The sequence below is a fragment of the Lissotriton helveticus genome, chromosome 7, assembly GCF_964261635.1.
Source record: "Lissotriton helveticus chromosome 7, aLisHel1.1, whole genome shotgun sequence".
NCBI lineage: Eukaryota > Metazoa > Chordata > Amphibia > Caudata > Salamandridae > Lissotriton > Lissotriton helveticus.
Window position 1 is genome coordinate 1410611426 of NC_136068.1, and position 27588 is coordinate 1410639013.

The 27588-nt window shown below is 47.6% G+C and overlaps 1 protein-coding gene across 2 annotated transcripts in view; it reads right to left on the minus strand.

The window, feature by feature from the left end:
* The window catches only part of ELAC2 (elaC ribonuclease Z 2), a 397407-nt gene that overhangs the window by 139825 nt on the left and 229994 nt on the right, over window positions 1-27588 (minus strand). For both annotated transcript variants that reach the window (XM_078654722.1, XM_078654723.1), the window contains one exon: window positions 13993-14131. In XM_078654722.1, coding sequence (XP_078510848.1) covers window positions 13993-14131 — 139 coding nt within the window. The remainder of the gene's footprint in view (window positions 1-13992; window positions 14132-27588) is intronic.

Sequence of the window (27588 nt, forward strand, 5' to 3'; positions counted from 1 at the left end):
GCTCAATGCGCATGTGCATTGAGCTTAAAAGCGCGTGCACATGCCCCCAGCCGCCTGCCTTGCCTACTCTCTCTCACAGCCTCCCCCAGCTCCGCCCCCTCACTACTTGATTGCACGGCCGCTAGGCCGTGCCTCCCCTACTCTCCTCCCCCCTCCTCCTCTCCTCCCCTGCCTGCCTGCCGCTAGGCCGTGCCTCCCCTACTCTCCTCCCCCCTCCTCCTCCTACTGCCGTGTCGCACCTCTCCCCTCTCCGCCCCCTCCCCTGCCAGCCGTGTTACGGTGAAAGGCTTGTTGTTCTTTGCTCTTGTTGGAAAGATGACGTTGCCGGGGTCTCTGAGCCGCGTCTCTTCCTGCACTTATTCGCTGGCGGCCATGGTCCTGCTGCTGTCCCTGTGCGCGCTGGGGGCCGAGGGCTTAATTTTCCCACAGAAGCCCACGTGAGTACCTCCCCCCCGCCTCACCCCCACCCTTTGCCAGTCTCCCTGGATGTCAGTGTCATTACTGGCACCGGAGTCATCCCCATCACTGCCAGCAGCATCGCCGCCAGCGCTGCAAGCGTTGCTCCCACTACTCTTGCTGCCAAAAGCGCCGCTGCCCGTACTGCTGTCCGTACCATCTTTCTCAGCAGTACTGCTGCCACCGCTATTACTATCACGCTGCCAAAAGCGTCACTGCCCGTACCACTGCACTTACGATCTCTCTCAGCAGTACTGCTGCCACCATCGCGGCTAGTACTGTCAATGCCAAAAGCATCACTGCCCGTACCACTGCCCTTACTAGCAGTACCACTACCATGCAAGCATCGGTACTACCACTATCGGTACCAACGGCGTCACCTCGAGTACCACTGTATTTACGATGTCTCACAGAAGTATTATCAGTACCACAACTACTGCCCCCAGCATGCACGCCTCACTGGCAGCACCGCTGCCCTTGCCATCTCCCTCAGCAGTGCGACTGCCACCTGCACCAGCATTCACACACCTCTGCTGGTACTACCACTGCCAAACACGTCACTGCCTTTACCACTGCCCTAATGCTTTTTCTCAGAAGTACCACTGCCGGCAGTGCACGCTTCTCTTCTACTGCTGCCAACTCCGTCACTGCCAGTAACACTACTCCGGTCATCTCTCTCAGCAGCATTACCGGTACCACTACTATCAGAGGAGCCAGCATGCTTTCATTGAGGCCAGTACCACTGCCTCTCGGGAGTATTTTCTGTGCCGCTGACTCCAGCGTGCAATCCTCACTGTTACTGTCGCTGCCGAAAGCCTCACTGCCGGTAGCACTGCCCTCCAGATATGTCTCTGCAGTATTATCAGTATTTATTCCACAGCCTCGCTGCCAGTACCACTGCTCTTCAGACGCCTCTCAGCAGTATTATCGGTGCCACGACCACCAGCATGCAAGCCTCACTGCCAGTACATCTACCCTTCAGATACCTCTCAGCAGGATTCTCCGTATGTATTCCACAGCATCACTGCCCTTATCATATTTACCATCAGCGGCATCGTTGTCAGTGCCACCAGCACCCCTACCGCCAGCCTTACTGCCTATATCACCAGCAGTGCTGCCACCATCCGTACCTCCAGTACCCCAGCATCTTTGCCAGCAGTACTAGCTATACCATAAACAGTGCTACCAGGATCAACAGTGTTGGAGCAAGCATCCGTGGTAGCTTCGCCAGCAGCAGCGCCAGTGCCGTCAGCATTGCTGCCACCAGCATCACAGCCAGTGCTCCCAGCACTCACTGGCATAACTGCCACCACCCTCCGGTGTTATCATCCGAGCCGCCTGCCTCCGAGAGCTTCAAATTAAAGCATCTGTTGCTGTTGCTTCCCCAGCGCACTCGGCCTCACTTCTCCTCCCCCTAATTAACACACACTTCTTTCACGGCCGCGAGGCCATGCTTCAAAGGGATCCGCTCCCCCTGTAATGTGCAGGAATTAGTGATTTTCCATGTATCTGTGAAAACGTACTTCAAAGCGATCCGCTCCGCCCCCTGCTGCATTCACTTTCCTTCCACGTTCCCTCTTCTTCCTTCCTCTCCCCGTCTCCCTGGTGACACCTCTTTGCCCACTTCTTGTTTTACATGTTCCTAGAGGCCTTTCAGATTCCCTATCATTCAGTGCTTCTGCCTGGTAAACACGTCTCTACCTATCACCTACACACAATTTACCCCTGCCCGTAGCGGACATTCAGTTTCAGGGCTAATTAATCGGTGCCTCTCGTAGCTCGTGTTTCACACGAGCGCTAAGAGGCCTTACGATATGCAGTCCTAATAATTCGGTACTTCATACGCTTACCATACTAATGCCTACGGCGGGTTGAGACTACACTGCTAATAAATCAGCCCTTCTCCCCAGCACCATTCATACAGGCGCCTAGAGGCCATTCACTATGCAGCGCTAATAATTACTTCTCAGCATCACACACGCGCCTACAGTACCACAAGACTGTGGTGCTAATACATCAGCACGTCTCACCAGAACCTTGTTCATACAAGCGCCTAGAGGCCATTCCATATGCAGAGTTATCAGCAAAACAAGCTGAAGGACCTCTAGGCGCTTGCTTGAGCTGGGTGCTGTGAGAAGCGCCGAGTTATTGACACTGCAACCTGAACGGCCACTAGGAGCTTGTGTTAAATGGACGATGTTAAGAGGTGCTGTATTATTAACATTGCAAACCTCTAGGCACTTGCATGAACTGGGTATTATGAAAAGTTGCGTTCTGCAAACTGAAGTCTTCCACCGATTGGAAACTCTATCCACTGGGGTGCAGAGCACCTGCTCAGGGGAGGATTAATGTTAAAACTCCTCCCCATCCGTTCATTGGTTTCGTTGCTGGGGATTCAAGGCTTCTGTGACACAAGAGCCATAAATAAATAAATACATAATTAATAAATGAACTACCCTCCCTTGGTGGTCGTTTTTTCCTGCTTGAATGAACGTGCGTTGAAAAGGAAAATTGATATAAAATATGGCCACAGGGCCCTATACAAATAAAAAGTCTTAAATCTCGATGTAATAGACTAACACCTCCAAAAATGGAAAGTAACAATATTTATTGAGTGCCAGACCGTATCCTTCAAATGTGTAGGTGTGCGCGTAGGTTACATATAAAACAACGCTTTTTTCCTTCCTCATTACCATCCAAAGTCAATATTTCCTTCCACTCCATAACTTTCTAAAAAACGCAGGGATTTCACACGAGCTTTTCGCCGTTCAGCACTTTTTACACCTGGATCAGCCCAGTATACATTTAAAAATATGTGAAACCGAGGGGAAGAAATTGAAAATGTTCATGCACATTGTGGGTGTTTACGGCCCCCTCAGTTTCACCCTCACACCCCCTCACCCTTACCCTCACACCCCCTCACCCTCACACCCCCTTACCCTTACCCTCACACCCCCTCACCCTTATGCTCACCCTCACACCCCCTCACCCTCTCTCACCCTCACACACTCACCCCTCTCACCCTCACACCCCCTCTCACCCTCACACCCCCTCTCACCCTCACACAACCTCTCACCCCTCACAAACCCACTCACCTTCACACAACCTCTCACCCCACACCCACCCTCTCACCCTCACTTACCCTCTCACCCTCACACACCCTCTCACCCTCACACACCCTCTCACTCTCACACACCCTCTCACCCCCTCACCTTCACACCCCCTCACCCTTACCCTCACACCCCCTCACCCTTACCCTCACCCTCACACACCCTCAACCCTCACACACCCTCACCCTCTCTCACCCTCTCACCCTCACACACACTCTCACCCCCTCTCACCCTCACACCCCCTCTCACCCTCACACCCCTTCCCACCCTCACACAACCTCCCACCCCTCACACACCCACTCACCCTCACACAGCACGTTCCCATCTAATTGTGTGTATACAGTACAACATATTATATCCTATGTCTTCATTAACAATATAGTGTATCTGTACTGAATATATATCCAGCATTTCAGACTGCATTTCAGAGCTTTTAGAAATGTTTATGGCTTTTTTTTTTTTTAATTCTTTAGCATTGGCTACAGGAAACAAAAATGCTAAAGATTTACAAAAAAAAACCATAAACAATTCTAAAAGCACTAACTCTAATGCTGCGAGACCTATTGCATTTTCAATGCTTGTTCTGGATTGCCACTGTTGTGTGAACTGTCCTGTGGAACCTGCTGATCTGACTCCAACTAATATAAACTGTCTGCTGCCTAAGCGCTCTTATTCCCTGGCGCTAGCACCCTGCACTACCTGTCCTGAGGAAAGTGCTCCACTGAAGTGAATGCTAAGCGCTATCTCTGCGTAGCACTAGCCTCCTGAACTGCTAGCCTAACTGAATTGCCTGAGGCTCAAGCACTGTAACTGCCTGCAGAAGCGCTAGAACCCTGAAGCGCTATATCTGCCTGAATTGCTAGCCTGCACTGTCTGAACTGTACTGATGCAAATAATCTACCTGTGAAGCGCTATTGCTGAAACTACCAAGCGCTAGCACCCTAGACTACCTGTCCTGCTGGGGCTACCTGAACTGCCTTATTTATGGGAATGGCCCAAGAGAAGCGCTGTGCCTGCGAAGCGCTGGGGCTGTAACTAACCCTGAGTGCCCAGCGCTGTCATTTGAGGATCTGTGGCTGCCAGGCGCGCTATTGTGGAAACTGCCCAAGCGCTACTGCTGTCTGAGCGCTAGCTCCCAGATCTGCTGTGTCCCCTGCGAAGCGCTGTACCAGAGAAGCGCTATCTCCAGGACTGCCATATTCCCTTCCCCTTCAACTGACACCAGAAAGCCATTACCAGCGCTGTTACTGCGAAGCGTTGTGAACCTGAGAGCTCGGCTGCTGCCTGGGGACCCTTGAGGTACTGTGAAGCGCTGTACATCCAGCATCTGTCATTAACTTCAAGCGCTGCATCAGCGAGGCGCTGTGTGCCCAGGACCTGAATTTGCTGCCTGGCGCTGTGTCAGAAGGCTCCCTGAACTGGGGAATAGCCCCATTGGCCCTTCAAGTACTGGAACTGGGCCAGGGCCCCCCCCAAAAGACACCGTGGGGGCCTCAGCTAATAAAAGTTAACCCCTGCCTGGGGTACAGTTGCATGCCAGTTAGTGTAGCCCTATGCATGTTTATGGCTGAGTAATGCAGCGTTTATTCTCTCATGAAATGTTGAGCCTTTTTATGGGGTACTTACCTAATGGAAAGTTTTATACTCCTGCCCCAGTGTTCTAACTTCTACCTACCAACAGGGATACTCTTGAATACTGAAATGTTTTATCCCTGCGTCAAGAACTGCAGAGCAAGGAATTGGTTAATTGTGCCTGTCTAATGAAAGGTTTTGTTCCAACCTGAGAATTCCTGCACATGTGCCATTGTCTTACTGGTTCTTAGGCACAGGGTTTAGATATAATTAATGGAAGGTTGATCCCTGCTTGAGGAGAATGTTATTCTGGGTAAATGAAATGTTTAGTCCTACATAAGGGGCTGTTATTTTTAAGCTGCAGGAGCTAGCAAAACCTTATTACAGGCCCTGCCGATTCGAGGAGCTTGCTGCGCAACATTACTAATGGGGCCTGGGTTCTAATGACCTATTTATTCCTGATTAAGGAAAAGGTTGCTTCTGCCAATTGAATGGTTTACCCTCATTCGAGGCATTGTTTATTCCTGCGGTTTTGGAAATGTTAATGCTGAGAAATGCAGTGTTTGTGCTCCTAATGAAATGCATAAGGAGTTAAGGCTGTAGTAACTTTGGAATTGCCTTAAGGAAATGCACATATTACAATAGGCCTATTTATTATTGCTTTGAGGAAATGCTCTGCATAGGCCCAATTAAATGTGCAGGTCTGAGTCATGAAATGGTTGATCTATTATTAAATGTTTACTTCTGCTCAGAGAAAGGCTACCCTGATTGAAGGAAATGTTTGTCTTACTTGATGAGATATGTAATTCTGGCCTAATGAAATGTTTTACACTGGCTTCATAGGAAGTTCTACATCTGCTCAATGAGAATGTTCTTTCTGGCCTACAGAAATGTATTGTAGCTTATGAAATATGTAGCCCTAATCTAGGAAACGCTTATTCATACTAGGAGTGATTCCTAAAATGGTTATTCCTGATTAAGGAGTGGGTTATACCTGCACAAGGGGATGTTTATTCTTAATGAAATGTTTTTCTCCCACTTAGTGCTGCATTTACTGGAAGCCTACAGTTACCTATTCACATGTTTACTGCTGTATAGCGGAACGTTATTTCTTTTCTGATTGGAACACTGAAATGTACTATTGAAATGTTGGTTCTTGTCAAAATGAGCCGCTCACTCTTGGCTAAGTGCCTGGTTATTTTTCCTGAAATGGTTTAAGGAAATGTTCACCCTTGCTTGGTGAGAAGTGGGTAGAATGCCTGCAGAACCAATGAGATGTAATGTCATTTGGTTGTCTTTGTCTTCTAAATGTTTTCTTACAGGTGCTGGCAAGAAACAAAGCTAAGGTCAGGCCTGTGGTTATCGACACTTAATGTTATCTAATATTCAATATTTATCTGATATTTAATATTTATTCATCTGACTATTTATTACAAAATGTTGTAACATGTATTTTAAGGGAAAGGCTAATAAGCTAACAATATTGCAATTCTTGATTACCCTGATCCTGATCTACATAAAAGTTATTTGCTTTTTATACAAGTTCGCTGGAGTGGCGTCACTTATTGCGTGCCCATTTTTCTGTCTCAGTTGTTGCGTGTGCTGTATGGTCGCTTTACACAAGCTTTCGGATGCCTACCCGCTCGTGCCATGCTACTCTCGGGGAGCTGGTGACCCCAGTTCCAACACCTGTAAAAATAAATATTAAAAAAATACTTGATAAAGAAGTTCTTGGAATCAAAATGTACATAAAAATCCAACTTGTTTTTCTAAATTGGTCTCAGATTTATTATTGACTTTGTGTCTCATTTATTGCCTCCGAGTATAACAAATGCTTGGCACTACCCTCTGATAAGCCTAAACTGCTCGTCCACACTAAGTGAAACCTAGACCTTCGGTCCAGGTCAGCACCCTCCCCAGCATCGTTGCCACACAGCAGCAGCCTCGAGTCCTCCGCTGCGCAGTGTTCACGCCTGCAACCCGTCAGATCTCCATCTGATTTATTTTTCTTTAACTGGATTCCGCCGGACTCAGTGATTATTATATTTAATTTAGATAATTGACTTGAGCCCGGTTTTCCGCCGCTGCATCACCTGCGGCCCCTCCCACCTGGACACAGCCCACGCTCCCGCCTCCCTACCTCTGGTCCTGCCCCCCTCCCCTACTTAATGCCGACCCCTGTGCCGTCGCGCAGCTGGCACGCCAAAGGCGCACCTAAGGCAAGCCCAGTCAGTGTCCCGGAAGCGGCCAGCACCAGGAACCGTGGATCCACAACCTCCCACCGCTACAATAACGCCGCCCTCCTCGCACTCAACTCCGAAAGACTCAGACTGCCAACAGGCATCTCGAGCCTCAACCCACAGCCAGTTCTCCTGCCACCACTGCCGCCAGACGTTTTCCTCCACCCAGACTCCTGGAACCACAAACACCGCCGCCAGTGACACACTAAGGTGCATCCTCCTCAACGTGCGCTCATTACACATGGTAATCTGGAATCTACTCTACTCTCTCTCGCCCGACATAGCCTTCTTCACTGAGACCTGGACCAACGCCACCTCAGCTCCCGACAACACCGCCATCCGGACGGATACAAGATCCAGAGGAAGAACCATCCCAACCACTCGAGAAGAGGACTCTCCATTGTCCAGAAGAACCCCATTCGACTCACCACCTCCAGCGAAACCTTCCCCACCACAGAACACTTGCACTTCCAGATCCGGACCAGCCCTAACACCACAATCTAAGGTACCCTCATCAACAGGCCGCCCGGCCCACCTTCGCCACCACCATTAACGACTTCATCGCACCTCAAGCCATCGCATCAATGATCTACATACTCATCGGAGACCTCAACTTCCATCTAGACAACCCCACCAACCCCAACTCCACCACCCTCCGCGACAACCTCGCCAACATCGGACTCAACCAACTCGTCACCACGCCCACACACAGAGCAGGACACCCCCTCGATCCCATCTTCGCCGCAGGCAACAGTGTCTGCTTCAGCCACACAACGCAACCTCCATGGACTGACCACCACTGGTCCATGCCTAAGGCACCAAAACGTCCCCCCCGCCTACCTCGAAGGAACTGGAGCAAAGTCACCGACGAGCAACTGAGCTCCACCCTCGCCTGAGAAAACCCCACCTGGACACCCGACGCAAACGCCACAGCCAAAGAACTCCACACCTAGATCTCCAACTGTGTGGACAAACTCGCCTGCTAAGGAACCCTAAGGTTCAACACAGATCTCCAAGAAACAAGACGCACCTGCAGACGCATGGAGAAGACCTGGATGAACACCAAGACAACTACTCCACCTACAAGAACGCCATGACAAACTACCACAACCAAATCAGAACAACCAAAAGGAACTTCATTCACAGCAACATCTTCACCAACTCGGTGGGGGGCGCAAGAGGGCGCATGCAATATGGCCCCCGTTAGTGTAGCTCTGCCCGGCTGAGCTAAAATCCGATCATTTTCCGCCACTAAATCGTGACATCTGTGTCCCTCTTGCACGGGGACTGTGTGCTCCGACTTTCCTGCCTTAGTGGGGAAAAAAATCTGGCGGTGTTTGGCAGTGCCGTTGAGCTGTAGTCTCCAGCTGAAGACTCTGCGTGAGTGAGGACTAGATGGTGCCTGCAGTGCGGCCCGGAGTGAGCTCCTGCCGGACTGGCTGTGGCAGAGTGTGCTCGCTGACATCCGGAGGATCGTAGGCAGAGCAGGATGATCGTCGCAGCTGCAGAGTACCATTTGCTGCACCGGCCGAGGGAGGAGCTGCCGCCTGAGTGCTGTGGGCCGGATTGGTGTTCCGCGGTGTGAGGAGAGGTAGCCTGCACTGTAATCCCTACCCCTGACTGCCTGGAGAGCGCCCGTCGCTGATCGATACCTCTTGAAGCCAACTGCGGTGAGTGGGGCTTGACCGGACAGGGCTCGCAGCTACAAAGGTGGGTGTGGGCCCGGGGGAGAGGGCCGCGCTCCGCGAACTGTGGGGAGCACTGGGTGGGGGAAGAGAGGGACGGGTTCGATGAGCGCTGGTGATCTGTGGAAGGCTGCCTGATCTTACCTGGGGGCATCGCCTGCGGGGTCTAAGTTCCCCTATACATATGCGGCCGTGAAGATTTGGGGGAGATTGGGCCTCAGAGTGCAACCCGCAACGTGGTTCCGGACACAATGCAAAGAGGCCGCGGCTGCTGGACTCAAGAGTGTAACAGCGAAGGTGTGAATTGAGTGTTGCAGGCCCTGTGGAGGTCGCTTCCAGCTAGCGGTGCCCCGAACCGTTCCTCCTACATCCTCTAGGGGTTGGTGGTGTTCCGCTTGTGGGGGTTCCTCTGGCCTGGCAGGGACGAGGTTACCTACCTGGTCCGCAGATCTGGTCCCCTGTGAGACCCTCTGTTCTATCCAGGCTGGTGGGGTCCTTTCGCAAACCCTTCTTCCCTGGGGGTATTGCTAGGATGCCTATTCTACGTGAAGGAATCTGCGGCTAGTAGTCTCTATCAGATATACGAGTTACTTACCTTCGGTAACGATTTATCTGGTAGAGACGTTCTAGAAGCAGATTCCTTCACAGCCTGCCCTTCTCCTCCCCGTTCTGCGAGGACCCTTGGGTTGGTCTTCGGTGCTCGCCTCCTGTGAGTGTCTTCTTTTGCTCCTGACGGGTGGCTCCGTCTGGTTGCGATTCATTCCTCCTCTTGGTTCTTGGAGGATGGAGTTACCGTGCGATTGTGCCCCGCTGCTCTGACTACTCTAGGTTTCTGGGGGAGGGGGGGGGGGGGTATTTGCCTTCAATCTTGGGCCTTCCCGCCCCTTCCTCTTGCTGCTAGGGGTTCTGGCCCCTCTACTAACCTCTGAATAGGGGTCCCATGCCTTGCCCTTGTTCCTTGGGGGGGGTGGTTGCACTCTATACGAGGTGGCTTGGAAGTTTGTTGTTTCTGTCTATCTTGGGACTGGCTCCCCTTCCTTGTTCTGGATGGGGGTGGTAGGCCAACTACATGTGTCATGACTTTTTACGCATGTTCCTTGTCCCTGGGGCATGGGGGGTCTATCTATATACTGGCAGGGTGGCTGCTCAAGGCTCTGCTCAGTTCTTTTTTCTGTCCCTGTCTTTGGACACTGCAGTGTTATGCTGTTCCTTATGGTGTTGTTGTCTCCACTCTCTTTTTCTACTCTTTCGCATACTGTTCCAATGTTCCCACAGTTTTTTGTCTGGTGGCTTCGCGTTGTGGTGCGGAAAAGTTCTCCGAAGAAAACTGACGTAAGCGTGCTGGGGTGGGGCATATGTGACCTCGCTGACGTCACGTACAACGCCTGGGCGGAGTCGCGTGATGCCGCCCCGCCCCCGGCACGCAGAGATGCTGTGGAAAAAAGTTGCCGGATCCAGTCTCACGCCTGGGGATACATTTACGTGAAGGAATCTGCGGCTAGAATAGTCTCTACCAGATACATCGTTACCGAAGGTAAGTAACTTGTGCATTAACTGACCCGGTGTTTAAACAAACCATTGGGGAGGTGATACAGACTCTTTTTTTAGGGAGAACAGTGATTTTGTGGAAAATGCGGGAGCCCTCTGGGAAGCATTTAAAGTTAAAAATTAAGGGCACATGAATAGGAGCCCAGGCTGGAGTGTTGCGAGATATTAGGCGTAGAATAAGTAGGCTTGCTGCAGAAATTTCTAAGTTGGAGCATGAGTACGATCGGTCCCTCTCCTCCAGCACGCTGGCAGCGATACGGGATCTTGTTACGGAGCACAATAGCACCGTGGATCAAGAACTGTTGCACAGATCAAGGCGCGGCATAGCTCGGTATTATGGGGAAGGAGGTTTCTCTGGTAGATCCTTGGCCCAGAAACTGGGGGCGCCGCAGAGCCAAGCCTATATCACTGAGATGCTAGATGAGGATGACCTAGCTCATCATACAACACCCGAAATCAGCGATGTTATTGTACAATATTACACAACTCTGTCCATGCCCCAAACGGAGATACACACTTATCTTGATGATGTCGCGCTGGGGTTGTTGTCCCAAGGGCACAGGGAATACATCACACAGCCCTTTGACGTTGAAGACGTTAAACTGGCTATAATGTCTCTTTCTACGTGTAAGGCTGCTGGGCTAGACGGACTCCTGAGTGAGTTTTATAAAGCTTACGCAGATGAGTTGGCCCCTTGGTTGCTGGAGATGTATGCAGAGGCCTACGATAAAGGACAACTCGCGCCCACTCTAAAAGAGGCATTGCTGGTGACCCTCTTGAAGCCAGAAAAATCTGCTAATCGCTGCGAATCAGATCAACCTCTTTCTATAATTAATATAGATGCCAAGATACTAGCAAAAATTATAGCTACTAGGCTGCAGCCGCTTGTTCCCCTCCTGGTGCTGCTGGATAAGTCAGGTTTTGTGACAACTAGGTCCACTACACACAATTTGCGTACGATTTTTTTACACACTGCATTACTTTGATCCCGGCTTTCAGGCAGTTGCTGTGTTACTGGACGCAGCAAAGGTATTGGACTCTCTTAAGTGGGACTATATGTTTACTGTTTTTACTAGAATGGGATTTCCTCCGTTCTTTCTACAGTGGATACGGATGCTGTACACGGAACCTCTGGCGTGAGTACGTGTAAATGGGGGGGGGGGGTCTCATCCTCTTTCCCAATAGAGCGGGGCACACGTCAGGGCTGACCCCTGTCACCAATGCTCTTCGCGCTCGAGCTGCTGGCTTGTAAACTTCTGCAGGGTCATTTAGCGGCTGCCCTGTGCTTTCGTCAGCGACCATTGGTGGTTTCCCTTTACACAGATGATATGCTGTTGTATATTAGGGAACCTGCCACCTATCTCCCAGCACTGCTTCGGGAGTATGTTCAATATGAGAGGTATTCGGGTCTGGGAATAAATTGGATGAAATCCACTGTGTTTCCGCTCACTGCTGAAACCCTAGAAGTGGAAACGTTGTTCCCGCTGGCGTGGACTCAGGACCCGGTGAAGTACCTGGGGATATGGCTACACAGGGATCCGGATTGGGTGATCACTGAGAATTATGGTCGGGCGCTCACATGGATGATTGAGCAGTGGACACTGTTGCCTCTCTCGTTAGCAGATCGAATCGCAGCTATTAAAAGGACTATTTTACCCAAATTGCTCTATATCTTTGTCAATATCCCTATCAGACTAAATATACCATTGTTCCATATTCTCCAATCTGCGCTACTCACATTTGTATGGGGCGGGAAGAAACCCAGATGCAGTTGGGATGTGTTTGTATAGCCCTTTGACCGCGGCGGCTTCGAGGCACCAGATTTAAGCTTTATTATGTTTGCGCACAAGCGCAGTTTGCACACTATTGATATTTTCTGCAACGTTTTCAACCTCATACTGCGATAGAGGCAGACGGTGTTCTTCATATGCCTCTCCCGGCCGCTACTCTCTCTGGGGGAATGGGCAGATGTGGCTGTAGTGAACAGGTTTCCTCTGGTCCCATGTATGTAACCTTCACAGTAATGCTGGGGATGTTACTAATCCCGCAGACAAACGAATACCAATTGCCATGTATGGTGCCAATGTATGAGGAATCTCCAACTGCATGGCCATCCAACAGGAAGAAAACGGATTTCTAAGGAAGACTTTATCCATGCCCATGTCTGCTGCACATTTTATTTGTCATAAGGAACTCGGGCTATCGTACTTTGGAGATGTGATCCAGGCGCTGCCTGTTTTGTTGTGGCTCTCAATCTGGAAGACCCCGGAGACTGCCCTAACCAGGGAAATAATAATGGTTTGCCTTTCCCTGCACAGAGGGCTACAATTCCCTCGCATTTCTTACATCAAACTGAATATTGTAGAAACGAGATGCAATCTTTTTTTTTTTACAGATCCCCTCTCATGTGTTAGCATTATTAAGAAGAGTGTAGCTGACGGATTTTATAAACTCGAGGAGACACAGCAGTTAAAGGATCGGATAGACAAACCCACTAGGATTAGATATCTTGATCTATGGGATTCAGACTGCACTAACAACTGCATCTGGATTGCTTGCAATGGATGGGAGTGCTCCCAATTATTCGGTTTCAGAAACAATGCTGTCAAATATTTGCTCTGTTTTCCCATTTAGTCTGCAAATAATCTATACCTTGCCTATGTGAAGACTTAGCTGGTCAACCGATGGTCGATTTTACTTTCTTTTGTAAATTGTATGCACGTTATATGAGAAATTTTGTTATATTGGCCAATGTAGACCTGCTTTTAGATTTTTATTACTTTAATAAAAAGTTAGGGATGAGCGTGCTTTTTTTTAACATTGGTTCCTTTTTCAAATCTGCTGTACGTGCACACAGGTCAATGCTCCTCTAAACAGGTCACCGTTATTATCCTGTACTGTATTTTTTAATTCATTTTATGCATTTCTGTAGTCGATGCATTTTGAACTGTTTATTGCTTAATTTGCACTGTTATTCGGTTTCATGGATGCTGTAATGCTTCCGAATAACGTTTTTTAAAATTGAAAATGGTATATACCAGTGATAATATTCTGATAGTCGGTTCCCTCCCTCTTGATAGAAGCTGATGTTCCTTTTATTAAATCACCCGGCTTTGTAAGCTCTAATCTGAGCCCGAGTCAGTAGAACTTTCAACTATCTGAATCTCTTCCTTTTGCAAATCTAAATCTGGCAGAAAGAAGTTGTTACAGAGTGCGAGTTCACATTGCCAAAATGTAATTTATGGTGATTTTGGGCTTTATCTGTCCTAAAGTAACTAAGTATATTAAGGTGACAGGTTTGAAATACAAAACAAATTATAGCCCAAAATAAACTTAAACCATTTAATGCGTTTCAATGAACATTTTCCTGGCAATACTCACTGTATGATGATCAGCGTGTATGTGAGAGAGAAAGACAGCTGATATATTGCAAAGGATCATGTCCACTTGATCCCCATAATGGCGGCAGAGCTGGCCAAACGTTCCTTCACCACAGTCCAAAAGTAGAGATTGTGAAGGGCTAGCAAAAAAATGAGGTTTGAGTTAGTTCGATAACAAATTAAAATAATGAATCAATAGATTTACATATGCAAGCCTGTTCTTTTCTCCCAGTTCTGGAGCCATAGACCTATTTAAAACACAGGGCCCGATTTAGAGTTGGGCAGACAGGTTACTCTGTCACAAAGTGATGGATATACCGTCCGCCTTATTAGAAGTGAATTATATTCTATTGCATTCATAATCAGAGGGATGGGAAAGCCATCACGTTGCGAGAGAATAACCCTTATGCCAAACTCTGGATCAGGCCCAAGGTGCTATTGACACACTATCAGTGAAATTATTTGTTTTGTGAGAAATGTTATAGGCTAAGGAAAAGGTTCTAAAATACATACATTTTCCTGGTGATGTGGTGGCAATTACAGGTTTCACTCTCCAAAGCCCTCCAATAAGACCTAGCTGCTCTCCATCCCTGAAATTACTAAGTGATTGAAGTATCACACTTTTTCCTCACAAAGTGCTTGCTGCCACAATCTGACACCTTTGTAGGGCAGTATAAAAGGTAAGTTTTCTTACCTATAATCCTAGTTCTCCTTTAGGGTAATCACCATTGAAATCGTAATCACTGAATAGTCCTTACCATGTGCAGAGATCACATAGTGCTTCTCCAAAATAAGTCTGCTTAAGTGTACATCTTCACCCTACTTCAGGAAGGCCACATTTTAAGATATACCTTTAAAATGTTTGCAGCCTATAAAAAAAGGCTATAAAGACAAATTCCTTTCATTTACTTTTAAAAAGGGCAAACTAAAATTACTAGAAACAATTCACAACCCTTTAATAGGGAAATGGGGATGAAGTAAAAGGCCAATTTAAACACATAGGCAGCACCTAAGGTAGTATGAAAATGGACACTGTACCTTTAAGGGGTCACAGCCAACCAGTATCTCATATTCCCCAACAGATGTCCAGTACCTCCGTCTTTATTTACAGAGCAATAGAGACCAATTCTACTAAAAACTAAAAAGTCTATTAATTATCTTTATGAGGAGGATGGAGGGTTTCTTATAATAACAATGTAAATTCGCCTAAGAAGGGAGTAGGTTTGCATGTAAGAACTTTTTCCTTCTCCAGGGGATCTGAATGGACTAGCGAGCTCATCCCTAAACAAGCATTTGCAATGCAATAGGTCTCGCATTAGGAAAGTTTGAGCTATTGGTATTGTAAATGACAAATTTTGTATTTATGTGTTGGTTTTGAAAATAGCTAAAATTAATAGCTTTGTCATTTACAATGCCAATAGTTTTAACTTTCGCAAATGTGACACCTATAGCATTTGTAATGCAATATGTGTTGTATTTACGTGACTTAGATGTATTGATATTACAAATAACAATGGCTTTTAATTTTTTTAAATAATTAATACTTAAAAAAAAGTTATTGTAATTTATAATGGCAACAGCTTAAACTTTTGTAAATAACTTTTGTGAAGATAATGTTCAGTGTATTATATTGTGACGAAAATATTTGCCTCAAATATATACTCTCTTGGTATCTTCAAACTCTGCTTATCAGGGAACAAACATACCCACACTGCAGAGGTTCTTCAGTGTGTAACCGGTGTATATAGTAGTGTGCAACACACTATCCAGTAAGCCATCTTTTTATTCAGTTAATAAAAAAAGTTTCCCTGTTGACGGATTCATCTGTCTGTCCTGGATAAAGCACTTCTTCTCAGGAGGAGGCTGGACCAAGAAGGAGGGTAGGGACAAGCGCATCTGCATCCAATCAAAAGAGAAGAAGAAAAATCATCTTCCCTTTGAACGTCTGAAGTCCTCTTTATTTCTAGGAGTCTTGTTATACCTCTTCAGGATGCTCTGCCTCTGCAATAACTCACGGTCCAGATACAGCTTTGGTGATATCTAAAACATTGTGGGTCAAGCGAGAGGATAGGCGGAGTCTCAGAACTGGCACTTTCCACCCTAATAAGGGTATAGAACCACAAATCATTAAATTAGGTTCTAAATAAACAAGCTGATGTGCAAGATAACAAAGGCTATTGATGTGGCTAAACTCTTTTGATCGCCTAGGAGGTAGAATTTTTAAAATATTAACGTAGGCTTTTTGTTCTCAATTGAGTATCTCATTAGAAGCATATGCATCGTGGAAAAGGACAATAGTAATAGTAGCTAAGGCTTTAAACAACCAGCCAGATACTGACGTTGATGCTATGTTTTTGTCCCTAGCTTTGCAAGTACTTTGAAAATGCCTGGGGTTAACTAGGGAACATATGCAGTTCAGCCGCCCATGTCCCTTTTAAACAAATGTCTAAAAATTACTAGTTTATACCTTTTCAAATGCGGCATTTTCGAAAGTGAGATATTTAACATTGAAGTTGAACTGCTTACTATTTGCACAGATTGTTAAAATATTATACCTTGTACTTTTTTTTAAATGTCATTCCACTGTAAAAATGGGAGCCATTTCCTAGCAAATCATGAAGATAAATTCCCTGGTGCAACAAATTCGATCCTTGGCCTGGCGTGCTCCAGCTGGCGAGGACGACCTGTTCCCCACTTCCTAAAATGCAAGCACCTAAACAGGCAAAGGTAGCATGCATGTCTGATAAGGGCAATTGTCTGGTACTTGTAATGCAGCAAGCAGGTAGCATGCACCTTTGATATTTCACAACAGGAGACCAAACGGGGTTGATTGTCCTATTTACTGCACGGAGTCCGGAGTTGTTGGGCAGCTGATTAGCTGCTGCATGGGAGGAGGAGGGATGAGGAGGGGGGGGGGGGGGGGGGGAAAGGTCTGAGGCTGGCTCAGCAGCCGATCCCTGTGACTCTTGCGCCGTAGAGATGATCCCGGGAAACGATGAGCCCGGCCGATGATCAACTCTTTAACCCGGTAGCGGGGTGAATGGAGAGTTAAAAATGTTTTTGGAGGTGGGAGGCAGGGCACACTACGGGGAGATGGAGCTTCGAAGCTGAAAGCACAGAGCTTGTGTAATGGGTGCCGCGCTACAATGAATGGTTGCAAGTTATTAAACAAAACAGGCGAGCCATGCCCTGCAAAAGAAAGACCAGTTTTTTATGTAGCTTTATATAGCGCGAAGTCGGCCTGAAAGTATTAGAGCGCCGTACATGAGTCAGAGGGACCCTGCGGCCCGCGCCTGCCTACCGTAAGTTTCAGCCTCTAAGTGACGTCAGGCGGGCGCACGCACTTCCGCGCAGAGTGTTCTTTGCCGCTTCTCCGGGTCCGCTTGCTGATGGTGTAGAAGAGGCGATGGATGGCACTGGAGCCCCTGGCAGCGTCGCCCCCGCCCGCCCGCCCACCGTAGCAGCACTGGAGCCCCTGGCCGCGTCACCCCCGTCCGCCGTAGCAGCACTGGAGCACCTGGCCGCAACGCCCCCGCCCGCCCATCCATCCATAGGGAGCCCACAAGAAAACAGGGATTTCATCACGAAAAGAGCCCGGTGAGGTAAGGGGGGGGGGGGGAGGAGCGTGTGTGTATGCAGTGTGTGTGCGCGTGTGTGTATGCGACGGCGGGGGTGGGTTCTCTGTATGTATGGGTGCGTGCGTGCATGGGCGCTCGTGTGTGTGTGTGTCTCTGTGTATGCGCATGCGTGTGTGGTGTTGGAGCTTCCGAGGCAGGAGATGGGCACGGCGCCGTGCGCGCCCACGAGGTCAAATCTGAGCTCGTGACACTCTCGTGTCTACATTCCCAAAAACGGCTGACAATAGTTGTGGAGCAGACCAGCAATCAATGCTTCGCATTGAATGCAGGTCGAGCTCGACCTAAAAAGGCAGTGGAAGAGGAAAAAGATATTCAACAGAAGACACAAAGCAAAGAGATATCGAAGGAAGCTCGTCAACTTTAGCATCTGTTCTAGCACTTGAAAGGTGACAATAGTGTCTCAAAGGTGTGGACAGACCTCCATGTGGTTGCCTTCTAGATTTCCCCAATGGAAATATTCCTCAGCAAAGTAGCGGTCACAAATGTACCTCTGGTGGAATGAGCGGTTTGCTTATACAGCTAAGGCTTTGTTTACTTATTGACAACATAAAAGACAACTAGAGACGATCCATCTGTATTTAGACTGTTTAGAACTAGCTCTGCGGGCTGCGCATTACGTGCGCCCAGTTGTGGATGCTGGCTGGTCAATTATTTGGCTCTCTGCTAAAGTGTTTATTTGCTTTTTGGTGATCGGAACCCTCTCACCCTGGAAACCCTCTTCGTTTCATTGTAGGAGAGTTACGACGCTGCTACGATGAGACGCGGACAGATGCTGCCAAAGAGGAAGAGCCAATGGTCACGGCTTGTCGGTGCTGGATTACTGCACCGCGCAGCCTCTATGCTGAATCGGCTTGATCCCTCTGCACTAGTCAGCCTTGCAGGGGGCGGATTACCACCTGGGCTTCCTGCGGCCCCTCTACCCACCGCAGCCACTATTCGAGCCTTTTCTGCCGTCGGACTGCCAAGCAGCAGTGCCCCAATATCTGTTGCTTGACGTGAGAACAAATGAGGGTGGCACTGAAAGCACCACTGGCCCTACAGCATCATGGCCACAAAGTATCAAGAGGAGAGACAGCCAAAGCAATGGCCAAGTGATAACCAAGAGCAGTGCAGAAGCTGTGTGAAGCTGCATAGGCAGAGGGAGGCGGTAGGAACCTGGCAGTAAGCACTAGGCAAAGCCCTCACAGTCTCATTCTTTGGTTATCTAAACAATGCTCTAGGAGTGGATGGTGAGCAGGAGCATTGAGAGAATGCAAGGGTTTACAGCCAACAGCAGCACTCCAGTGGCCGCAGTTATCAGCCAGTGAGCCACCAGTGGCAGTGGCTAGCAGCAGAGGGGACTGAAAGGCTGAAACTGTGGTGCAGAGGCGGCAAGAAGAGGGAGACTGCTGTAGAAGCAGATGGAAGCAAAGCAGAGTGGGCGTAGCGGGCCTAGTTCCTGTTACAGTCGTTTGAGCCCTAGGCTCATGGAAGCAGTACAACCAGGTTAGAGTGTGGCTTGCGGCCTGAGCGGGCCCTCCCCCGCACTGTGTTAGTCACAAAGTAAGTAGCAGAAGTAATGGCAGTAGAAGATGCTGAGCTCTAATTGGCCATGGAGGAAACATGTGAAACCCACAAACCCACAAATAAAGGATTTCTTGCAGTCGCAGGTACTGGGAAATTGCCTGTCCAATCACCTTCCTGTGTACTACCACTAGCTGACTTGGACTCACCTAGGGTGAAAACAAGCTCTGTACCAAAGGCACCAGAGAAGCTAGTAGCACCCAGTGCTCTCACATTAAACAAAATCAGTAACTATATTACAAGTGCTTTGAACACTGAAAAGCTATTAGTAAAGATAAACATAGGGTCTCTCTCATTTGACCATAACAATAAACACCGTCAGGACATGAGTGCCAGCATCAGTGGGCAACTTCTCCCCTCTAAGAGTCTGGTAACAAGGCTGGAAAATGCCAGCGGAGGTAGTACCCACACGGAGCTCGTGGAAGGTGAGGCAGGTTTCTCTTCCTCCTTAAGGGAAAGTGCATTGATAAGCACCAAATCATAACCATAGTCAACATTTACAAAGAATATAATACTGGGGAGAGTAATAGCCAGGTGCCAGCGACCAGACCCTGTATCAGTCCCTCTGTAAAGAACGGGACAATTGGAAACTGTAGACAAGTCCTATCTACCCCTTGTGCTGGTTTGATATCTCGTTTGAGCTGGATGATGAAGTCCTGGGTCTAGTACATACATACCATGGAGCGCCAGACTACAACAGTTCCTACCCTCATAGTACCATGAAATCAGCGTCCATGGACTATCAGTCATCAAAGCTTATGGAAGCGGATGCTGTAGACTCGGTCCCCCATTGTGCATGGTATAAATCACTGCTTCGATCATAGTGCTTCTCTTGTGAGATTAGGCTATTCCCCAAAATGACAGAAAGAATCAAACCCTCAAGCAGCCACACAAACAGCTGTATACAATTTAAAACAAGCACTGGCATAGCCAATAGGTCTCGCCTTTGGGACCTTATAAGTGTTTAGCCATGCAACAGTTGATGTTGCACCAAGGAAATTGTGCTGGATAACCAAACATAAGGTCACAAAGGCGAGACATATTGGCTATGCCAATGCTTGTTCTTTTTGTCATGTGTAAAATGCCTGTACCACTGCCCTCATAACGTGTAAATAAGAGGTGGGATTGACTAATTGTTACTTTTATTTTGTACTGGAAATATAGGAACAACATGTACTCTGAATCAGTGCTCGCGAATAAGCGTTGGCAAGAGCGATCCTATTCACGGAATCAGTGTTATCATGATGTATGTATGCTGTAGGAGTAAAGGCCGCTGAGTCACCTATGAGTGAGGTATGTTTGTTGTGTATTCTGAGAGAGCTGTACAGGATCATACATATATTAGTGATGGGAGCATGGATTTCAGCTCTTTTGTCTGATCTCATGTCTTTAAGTGTATACGTGTGTACTATGATTTAGATGAGTACGTATGTAGGTAGTATTTGAATAGCGTAAACCAACGTGGAAGGAAGGCAGTCGAGTGCTCTGCTGGGTCAAAAGCAAAGCTACAGTCAACAAGTGATTGGAGAGGGGGTTCTGTATTAACATGTCGTCATATCTTCCAAAGGCTGGTTATACTTCAATATGTTGTACTGTTGCACGGTATACATAAACAGCATTGTGGAAATGTTAATGAGTGAATGTCCATGGGTTGGCAGAGAGGGAGGGGCCTTTTTCTAATGTAGCGCAAACTCGACCCGAAGGTATTGGAGCGCTTTATATGACACCAGTTACGTTACATAAGGAGACATTATTTTTTTTTAGGCACGGGGAGATTAAGTAATTTGCTCCGAATCACAGGATGTTGAGCGTCATTGCCGAGACTCGTACCCAGTTCCCCACATTTGAGGTCGACCACCCTAGCTGTCAGCCACGTCCTCTCCAAATATATTTACAACCTGCATCGCCCTCACCCACCACCCCCCTTTTGTGAGTCTGGAGATCTGATGGATTGCAGAGTCCTCTTCTATACATGCGGAGGCAGTGCACTGTTGATATGTTCCCGCTCTATAACAGGCGAGGATGCGAGGACGTCACACCCAGAAATGTACACAAATTCACGAAGGTTAGACCCATGATCCAAAGTGTCGCATCAATGTCTTCTATTTTGTTAAGGTGGGTCACATGAATTCATCTGGCCTTACCCGCTTATTCATCAAAGGCGTAGTAGGAGCAGGTGATTTTCTATGATTGCTTCATGAATAAGGTGGACCGGTAGACAGGTGCTTCGATGTGTCAGAAGGTGAATTCTCCAAAGCATTTCAATTGAACGTCCTATGAGCCTTGAGACTATCACTTGCCCAGTCAAGTGCCGAGGCTTGAGCCTATATAGTAACAATTTGAGCGCTTCTGCAGTCTCCTAGTGCATTAAATAACAGGTCACTAAAATACTCTTAGTCAATTTAATGGGGCCCAATTTACCGATCTCGCAAAGGTGAGTGCGACTCATGGCCTGCAATCACAGAAGATGTGAATTTTAATGTGCTGAACCATCTTTGCCAGCCTGTCGTAAGGGTTCTGTGGCTGCATTATGTTGTGCAGAAAAATGTTGTTGGATATAAGAGGAAAATAGATTTGACTCAAACTTGGATCCTCAAACCACAAACTTGGTGCCAGATCATGAGATAATACAAGAGACCTGCTCCAAGCGTCCTGTTAAAAGCAATTTCATGCGTCTTGCTAGTTTATCCGGGGAGTGAAGCTAAATATCAGAACTCCTTAATCCGGGGTAATGATCCTGGCCGATAAGCACTCAGTTTCCAGACAGCCGTTAAAGCCGGAGCTTTTTAGATCCATGGAAAAAAATGATCTAAATAAAGCCCAATCCTCAGAGCTGCGCGCAGAAATGGAACATTGCCTTGCACATAGGTTGCCGCCATGTTGTACCTTCAGTCCTATTTCTGTCAGGAGGGGAGATGTTCCTGCCCTCAGTGCGAATTCCGCCTTTTGGTAACCGCACCAAAAAAGCCCACGGTTTTGCTAGTGCTCTGACTGCAGAATACGTGTTATTATTGACGTCATTGTTTATATTTGTATTATCGTTCTTAGCATTGCCTATGTATGTGTGGCCCTAGTTTTCAACCAAACTTTTACTGGTTGACCAAGTAGATCCTTTCTGAAAATGCACAGATGAGGAGTGTGGAGCAGACCGACTTACCCATGAGGCTGCGCGCCTCCCTGTGGGACCAAACCCCGTCTCTAGCAGGGAAGTGAAAGCCTTGGACAGGCAGGAGCAGTGGCCATCTGGAAACCGCTGAGGGTTGGGGAAGGGAGAGTGGGAGAGAGAGGGATAAACCAGCACCAGAAACACAAAGGCGAGGGAGGCCTGTGCTGGGAATGGGAACTGATCGCCCCCAAACACATGGTGCAGGCAGCCTCCCAGGAACCAGGAAAGCATCTCCTAATTAGATCCATAAACGAGGGAAACCTTTCTCATTACCTGCGTTTGCAGCTGCGGCCACGAAGATGTTTTCCGGCAGACAGGCCTGTGTGTCACAAAGCAAGTGTCTTGGGGTATGATTGCGGGGAGGAGGGCGGCGGGCTGCAGCAAGGCAAGCAGCAGTGGGGAAGGGGGGGGGGGGGGGGGGAAGGGATACCCAGTTACGCCGTGGACCCCTCCGTTCCTTCATGCCATTGGTTTTCATGAAACAAGAGGTGCAGCGATAAAAACCATGACCTCCTTCCACTGGGGTAAGCTGCGTTCTTATCAGTGCAGCTAAGGTTTTAATAATGCTTAGTGCCGGCGTTTCGTCCTTTTTGAGTGCTCACAATTTGGGCAGATAAGGAGACAGTGGGGGCGGGGCCTATGAGTGATTTGACAGCGAAGCCCTGATAAGGACTTGGGCCTCCTCGCGCCACACCCTGACACACAAGCGTGGCTGTGAAAGTGATGCAGCCCAGAAAGTGAAAGCGATCGCGCTAAAGGCCACGCTAATTAAAACAAATGCAGCCCTGAAAGTTAAAGCGACACGCAGCGTTTACCTTATGGGAGCGAGCGTGATAATTGCACACAGATGGCGCTGCTGCTCGCTCCCGCAAGATAAATGATACACATGCACACGTACTGATTGGAAACAGTGCAGTACATGCACGAGTTTCCAAAAAAGAATGGAGTGATGGCAAGAGGTCACTCCTAAGCAGCGCTTGCGCGCAGCGTAGGCGAGACCTAAAAATCATTGAAGAAAAACAGCAGAAAGATCAGCAGGATGGATAACAGACCAGCGAGGGTAGAAAACTTTCATGCAGGGAGGAGGAGACAACAATGGGAGCGCTATAACACACTAACTGCGATAGGCAAGCCGAACAGCGATTAAAGAAGGCAATCCATGCGGCACACTTATAACTACGGGAAATGTGCTAAATGAAGTAAAAAAAATTAAAATGTGAAGCATCGTGCAGGAAGCACACTCATACAGAAAGATTCCCTACTGGTTCCAGGACAGTGTCTGAACATGTAGCCAGTGGGCAGGATATTGCGGCCACCCATATGAACGTTTTAAGCTACACAGAGTGTGCTCTAGAATCTGAAACTGCCTCAACAAGGAGTAATGGGACCACTTATTTGCAGCAATTTGGCCAATCAGTATATATATACCCAACCCCTCAGGGCCCACCCACAGCAATGCATAAGGTATGTCTAGGACCAATGGTCATTACCCAAGAAAATGACTGGCTAAGCAACAGCAGCAGCCACTTGTGTGAGGTGGCAGGTTGAAGCTTCCACCCAACTCCCAACCATAGACCATTTTAGTAGGGTTGGTGATAGTCACAAAAGCCTCACAAAATCCTGTAGCTGTGTGTGCAGCATCAAGGGTTAACTCCCATGATGCAGTGTTATCTGGCCCGAGCATTGCTTGCTTTCAAGCAGGACCGAACAACAATCCCTGCGATAACTATCTACTTCAATGGCCCTCAATCTGCATCCATAAAACACACTTGTGAAAATAAATGTATAACCTGGGCTAGAAGCGAAAACTAGTCAGCAACAGTTAACATATCAAAGCAACAAAGCCCATCTGTGATCTAAAACCCAAGGTCGGCACCGTGCCCGTCTAGCATTTCAAGGGGTAATGATAAGCATAAAGCCCGTACTCACTACTGGATATACACTGGCAACTGAGGAACTGGGCATTCGATAGACAAGTTCATAATTTGCAGCAGTATGAGCAGAAGAATATCATAATTTGCAGCAGTATGAGCAGAAGAATATTGACATGTGCACTGCAAAGTCCAGGGTCAGTCGAATGGGACCTGGTAATACCCATTGTGAAATATCATAAGAGGGTCCGGTAAACTATTTGACAAATGCGATGATGTCTAGCGAGTCCCACAAGGACCCCGTAATTTTGATATTTACACCAACATACAGATCACAGGGACATCATAACATCCTGAACAGTTGCAACCAATTGAGAGTACTGCACTTCTTGCGAGGATTACAAAATTTAACATCACAAGCTCTACTAAAAGTCGGCTTTGCATCTGCTAACTCTACAGAAGAGTTGGACTCAATGATAACATGGGAGGGCAAACAGGCATCTGGGGAACCAGATCCTAGGCAATAGTAACACTGGCCAATAGAGGAATAATGGCCCATGAAGGCAACCCAGAACCCTACCCAAAGGTATTTGAAACAGTGTACACAGATACAACAAGGTATAGAGACATTGAATCCCAAAGACCCAAAGTTTTATTAACAGCCCTGGGTGCCCATAGACAAGTTCTTAAGGAGGATACCCGTAGCATAAAGGTTAAAATACAGCGGACTACTGAAAGCTCTAATCTGCAAAGCTTGGGAAACAATAAAAAGCTATACCACCATGGCACATACACTACCTGAAGAGGCACAGAGAGGATGCACATGGACCCCTTACCAACCACATGCTATGTACTATCCATAGGAATCGGATGCTGATCAAAATTACATGACTAGGCTAAAGGTGCATAGTTGGAATATCACAGGCTTGAAATCAAAGATAGAGGATACGGACTGTGTTAAATTCATTAAATCAAATATTATTTGTTGCTTCCAGGAGACTTGGGCTCTGGACGAGTTTAACGTGGATGAGATTAAATCGTTTTCGACAATGGCTACAAAGGAATCAAAAGGGAGGCCGAGTAGTGGTTTCACTCTCTGGATTTCTATTAAACTCGATAGTCAATTATTCACCCAAATCAACAAGAAATTTCACATGCTCGTTATTTCTGCCATATATTGGTTATATGGGTAAACATTTTCTTTTTGCCAGGCCTGCAATCAGACTTTCGCAAGCAAATGACTGAGTTGTAGAAATCCATCAATACTGCACATCAAAATATATCGTCGCACCCCTTTTTGACATCGTCACCCCAACTTTATGCCTGGTATTTGATGTGATTTTGACTGGGTGTGCACTGGGCTTATGTTAGCCATGTCCCCAGTACCAGATCTCTTTCCCATGACTGTACAATTGTTCCCAAAACAGTACAAGAAGGCTAAAGAGTGTCCGCAAGGGCTGCAGAAGTTGTGCCACCCTAAGGGACCTCCTCATCAAGCACATACAGACTGCCACTGCACACTGTGTGTCTTGGTGCAGAAATAAGTGAATACACGACATTGCACACATTGTGTGCCATGCCCAGAAACACCAGGCCTTAGAGTCCTAAGCAGGGTGTGCACTATACTACATGTGTAGATATACCTGCATGAGCAGATATGCCGCTGTGCTGATCAGTTCTAATACTGCCAGTTTAAGTGATCAGGGATGCAATTTTAATCACATGTCCTGGACACTGATGAAAACAAGTTCCCCAGGTACATGATGGCTTCACTGAAACCAGAGATGCTCGGTATCAAACAGCGCTCATTAATAATCCCACACAGATTCCAGTTTTGGATTTATTAATACATATACCCAGAGGGCACCTTAGAGGTGCCCGCTGGGGTGGGGGAACCATATCGCCCGAGCTATGTTGATTTTTACCTCGGGCAAGACGATTTAATGTCTATTTTGTCCGATGGACAAGTAGACATTAAACCGCATACATAATGCAGGCTGTGGGCACTCTGGGACTCGCAGCCAATCAGAAAGGCTGCCAAAGAGCCGGAGACGCTTTTGAGGCCTGTGATTGGCTAGCAGCCCATAACTGGGCTCTAGCCAGTGATTGGCTAGGGGACTGAAACGTCAGTCTCAACAAGCTGCAGTCTCAGCAATCGGGTGTCTCGCTTTCTCAAGCTCAATGGGGTGGATATGTAGAACCACGAGGAAGCCGTCTCAATTTTAACACAAGAGGGTAGCAAAAATATATTGGAGCTGGTGGCGAGACCCGAGACAGAGGAGAGGAGAAAGGGTGGCATTAAGGTAACCAGGTTAATGCCAAGTGAGCTTGCGGCACCAATTCTGTACTTGTACCGCCTTCATTTGAGCCCTTGTGTGGGTATAAAAGGACCAAGGGCCAGATGTAGGTATCCAAATACCGGTCGGTAACGGACGAAAATACCGATTTTCGGCCGCTACCGACCTGTATTTGGATACTGAGATGTAGGGCATCTCAAAATACAGATTCGGTAATTTTACCGATTCGTTAAAATTACAGATTCGGTAAAATTACCGATTCGGTAATTTTGAGATGTAGGTGGCACTGTACACAGTGCCACAGGGCTTTAAGGATTCGTTATTTACTACCAACTATTAGTTGGTGGTAAATAACGAATACCTGTGTATATGCAAATATGTGCATGTACACCTGTGCCATGTGACAGACATACATGCCCTTAGGGCATGTATGTAAGCCACATGGCACACAAGCACTAATCAGGGGTGCAATAGGGTGTCAAAGTGACACCCTGCCACCCTTGACCATTTCACTGAATCGGTATTTACCGATTCGGTAATTGACATTCATTCCTATGGGCCTGGAGGCCCATAGGAATGAATGGCAATTAACGATTCGGTAAAAAATACCGAATTATTACCTACATCTAATTTACCGATTCTAAAATACCGAATCGGTAAAATTCAGTATTTTAGAATCTGTAAAAAAGGTTTACCTACATCTAGCCCCAAGCTCCTTCCAGTCCGTGTGCTACTTCATACATTACCGAAGGGTGCTGTGTGAATGTAGTTCCACCTCATGAGGATTAATAAATTGTCTTTTCTATTCCAGCTTCTGTGCCAACTTCTTTCTATTGGTCCGAGGACTCTGTGCAGAGAAGGGAGAACCCCTAGCACTGGTAGGCCTTGCTGAGGCTCACCACCACAAATTGGCGCCCAGCGTAGGGCTCATCGGCGACTCGGATGCCCGAAGGACTGGTCGAGACGAAGGATTGGAATCTCGCTTTTGGACGCGATCGCTGCCTGAGGAGACCAGAGTCTTGGCACCCATGGCGTTTTTCCTTTCTTTCTGATCTGACCATC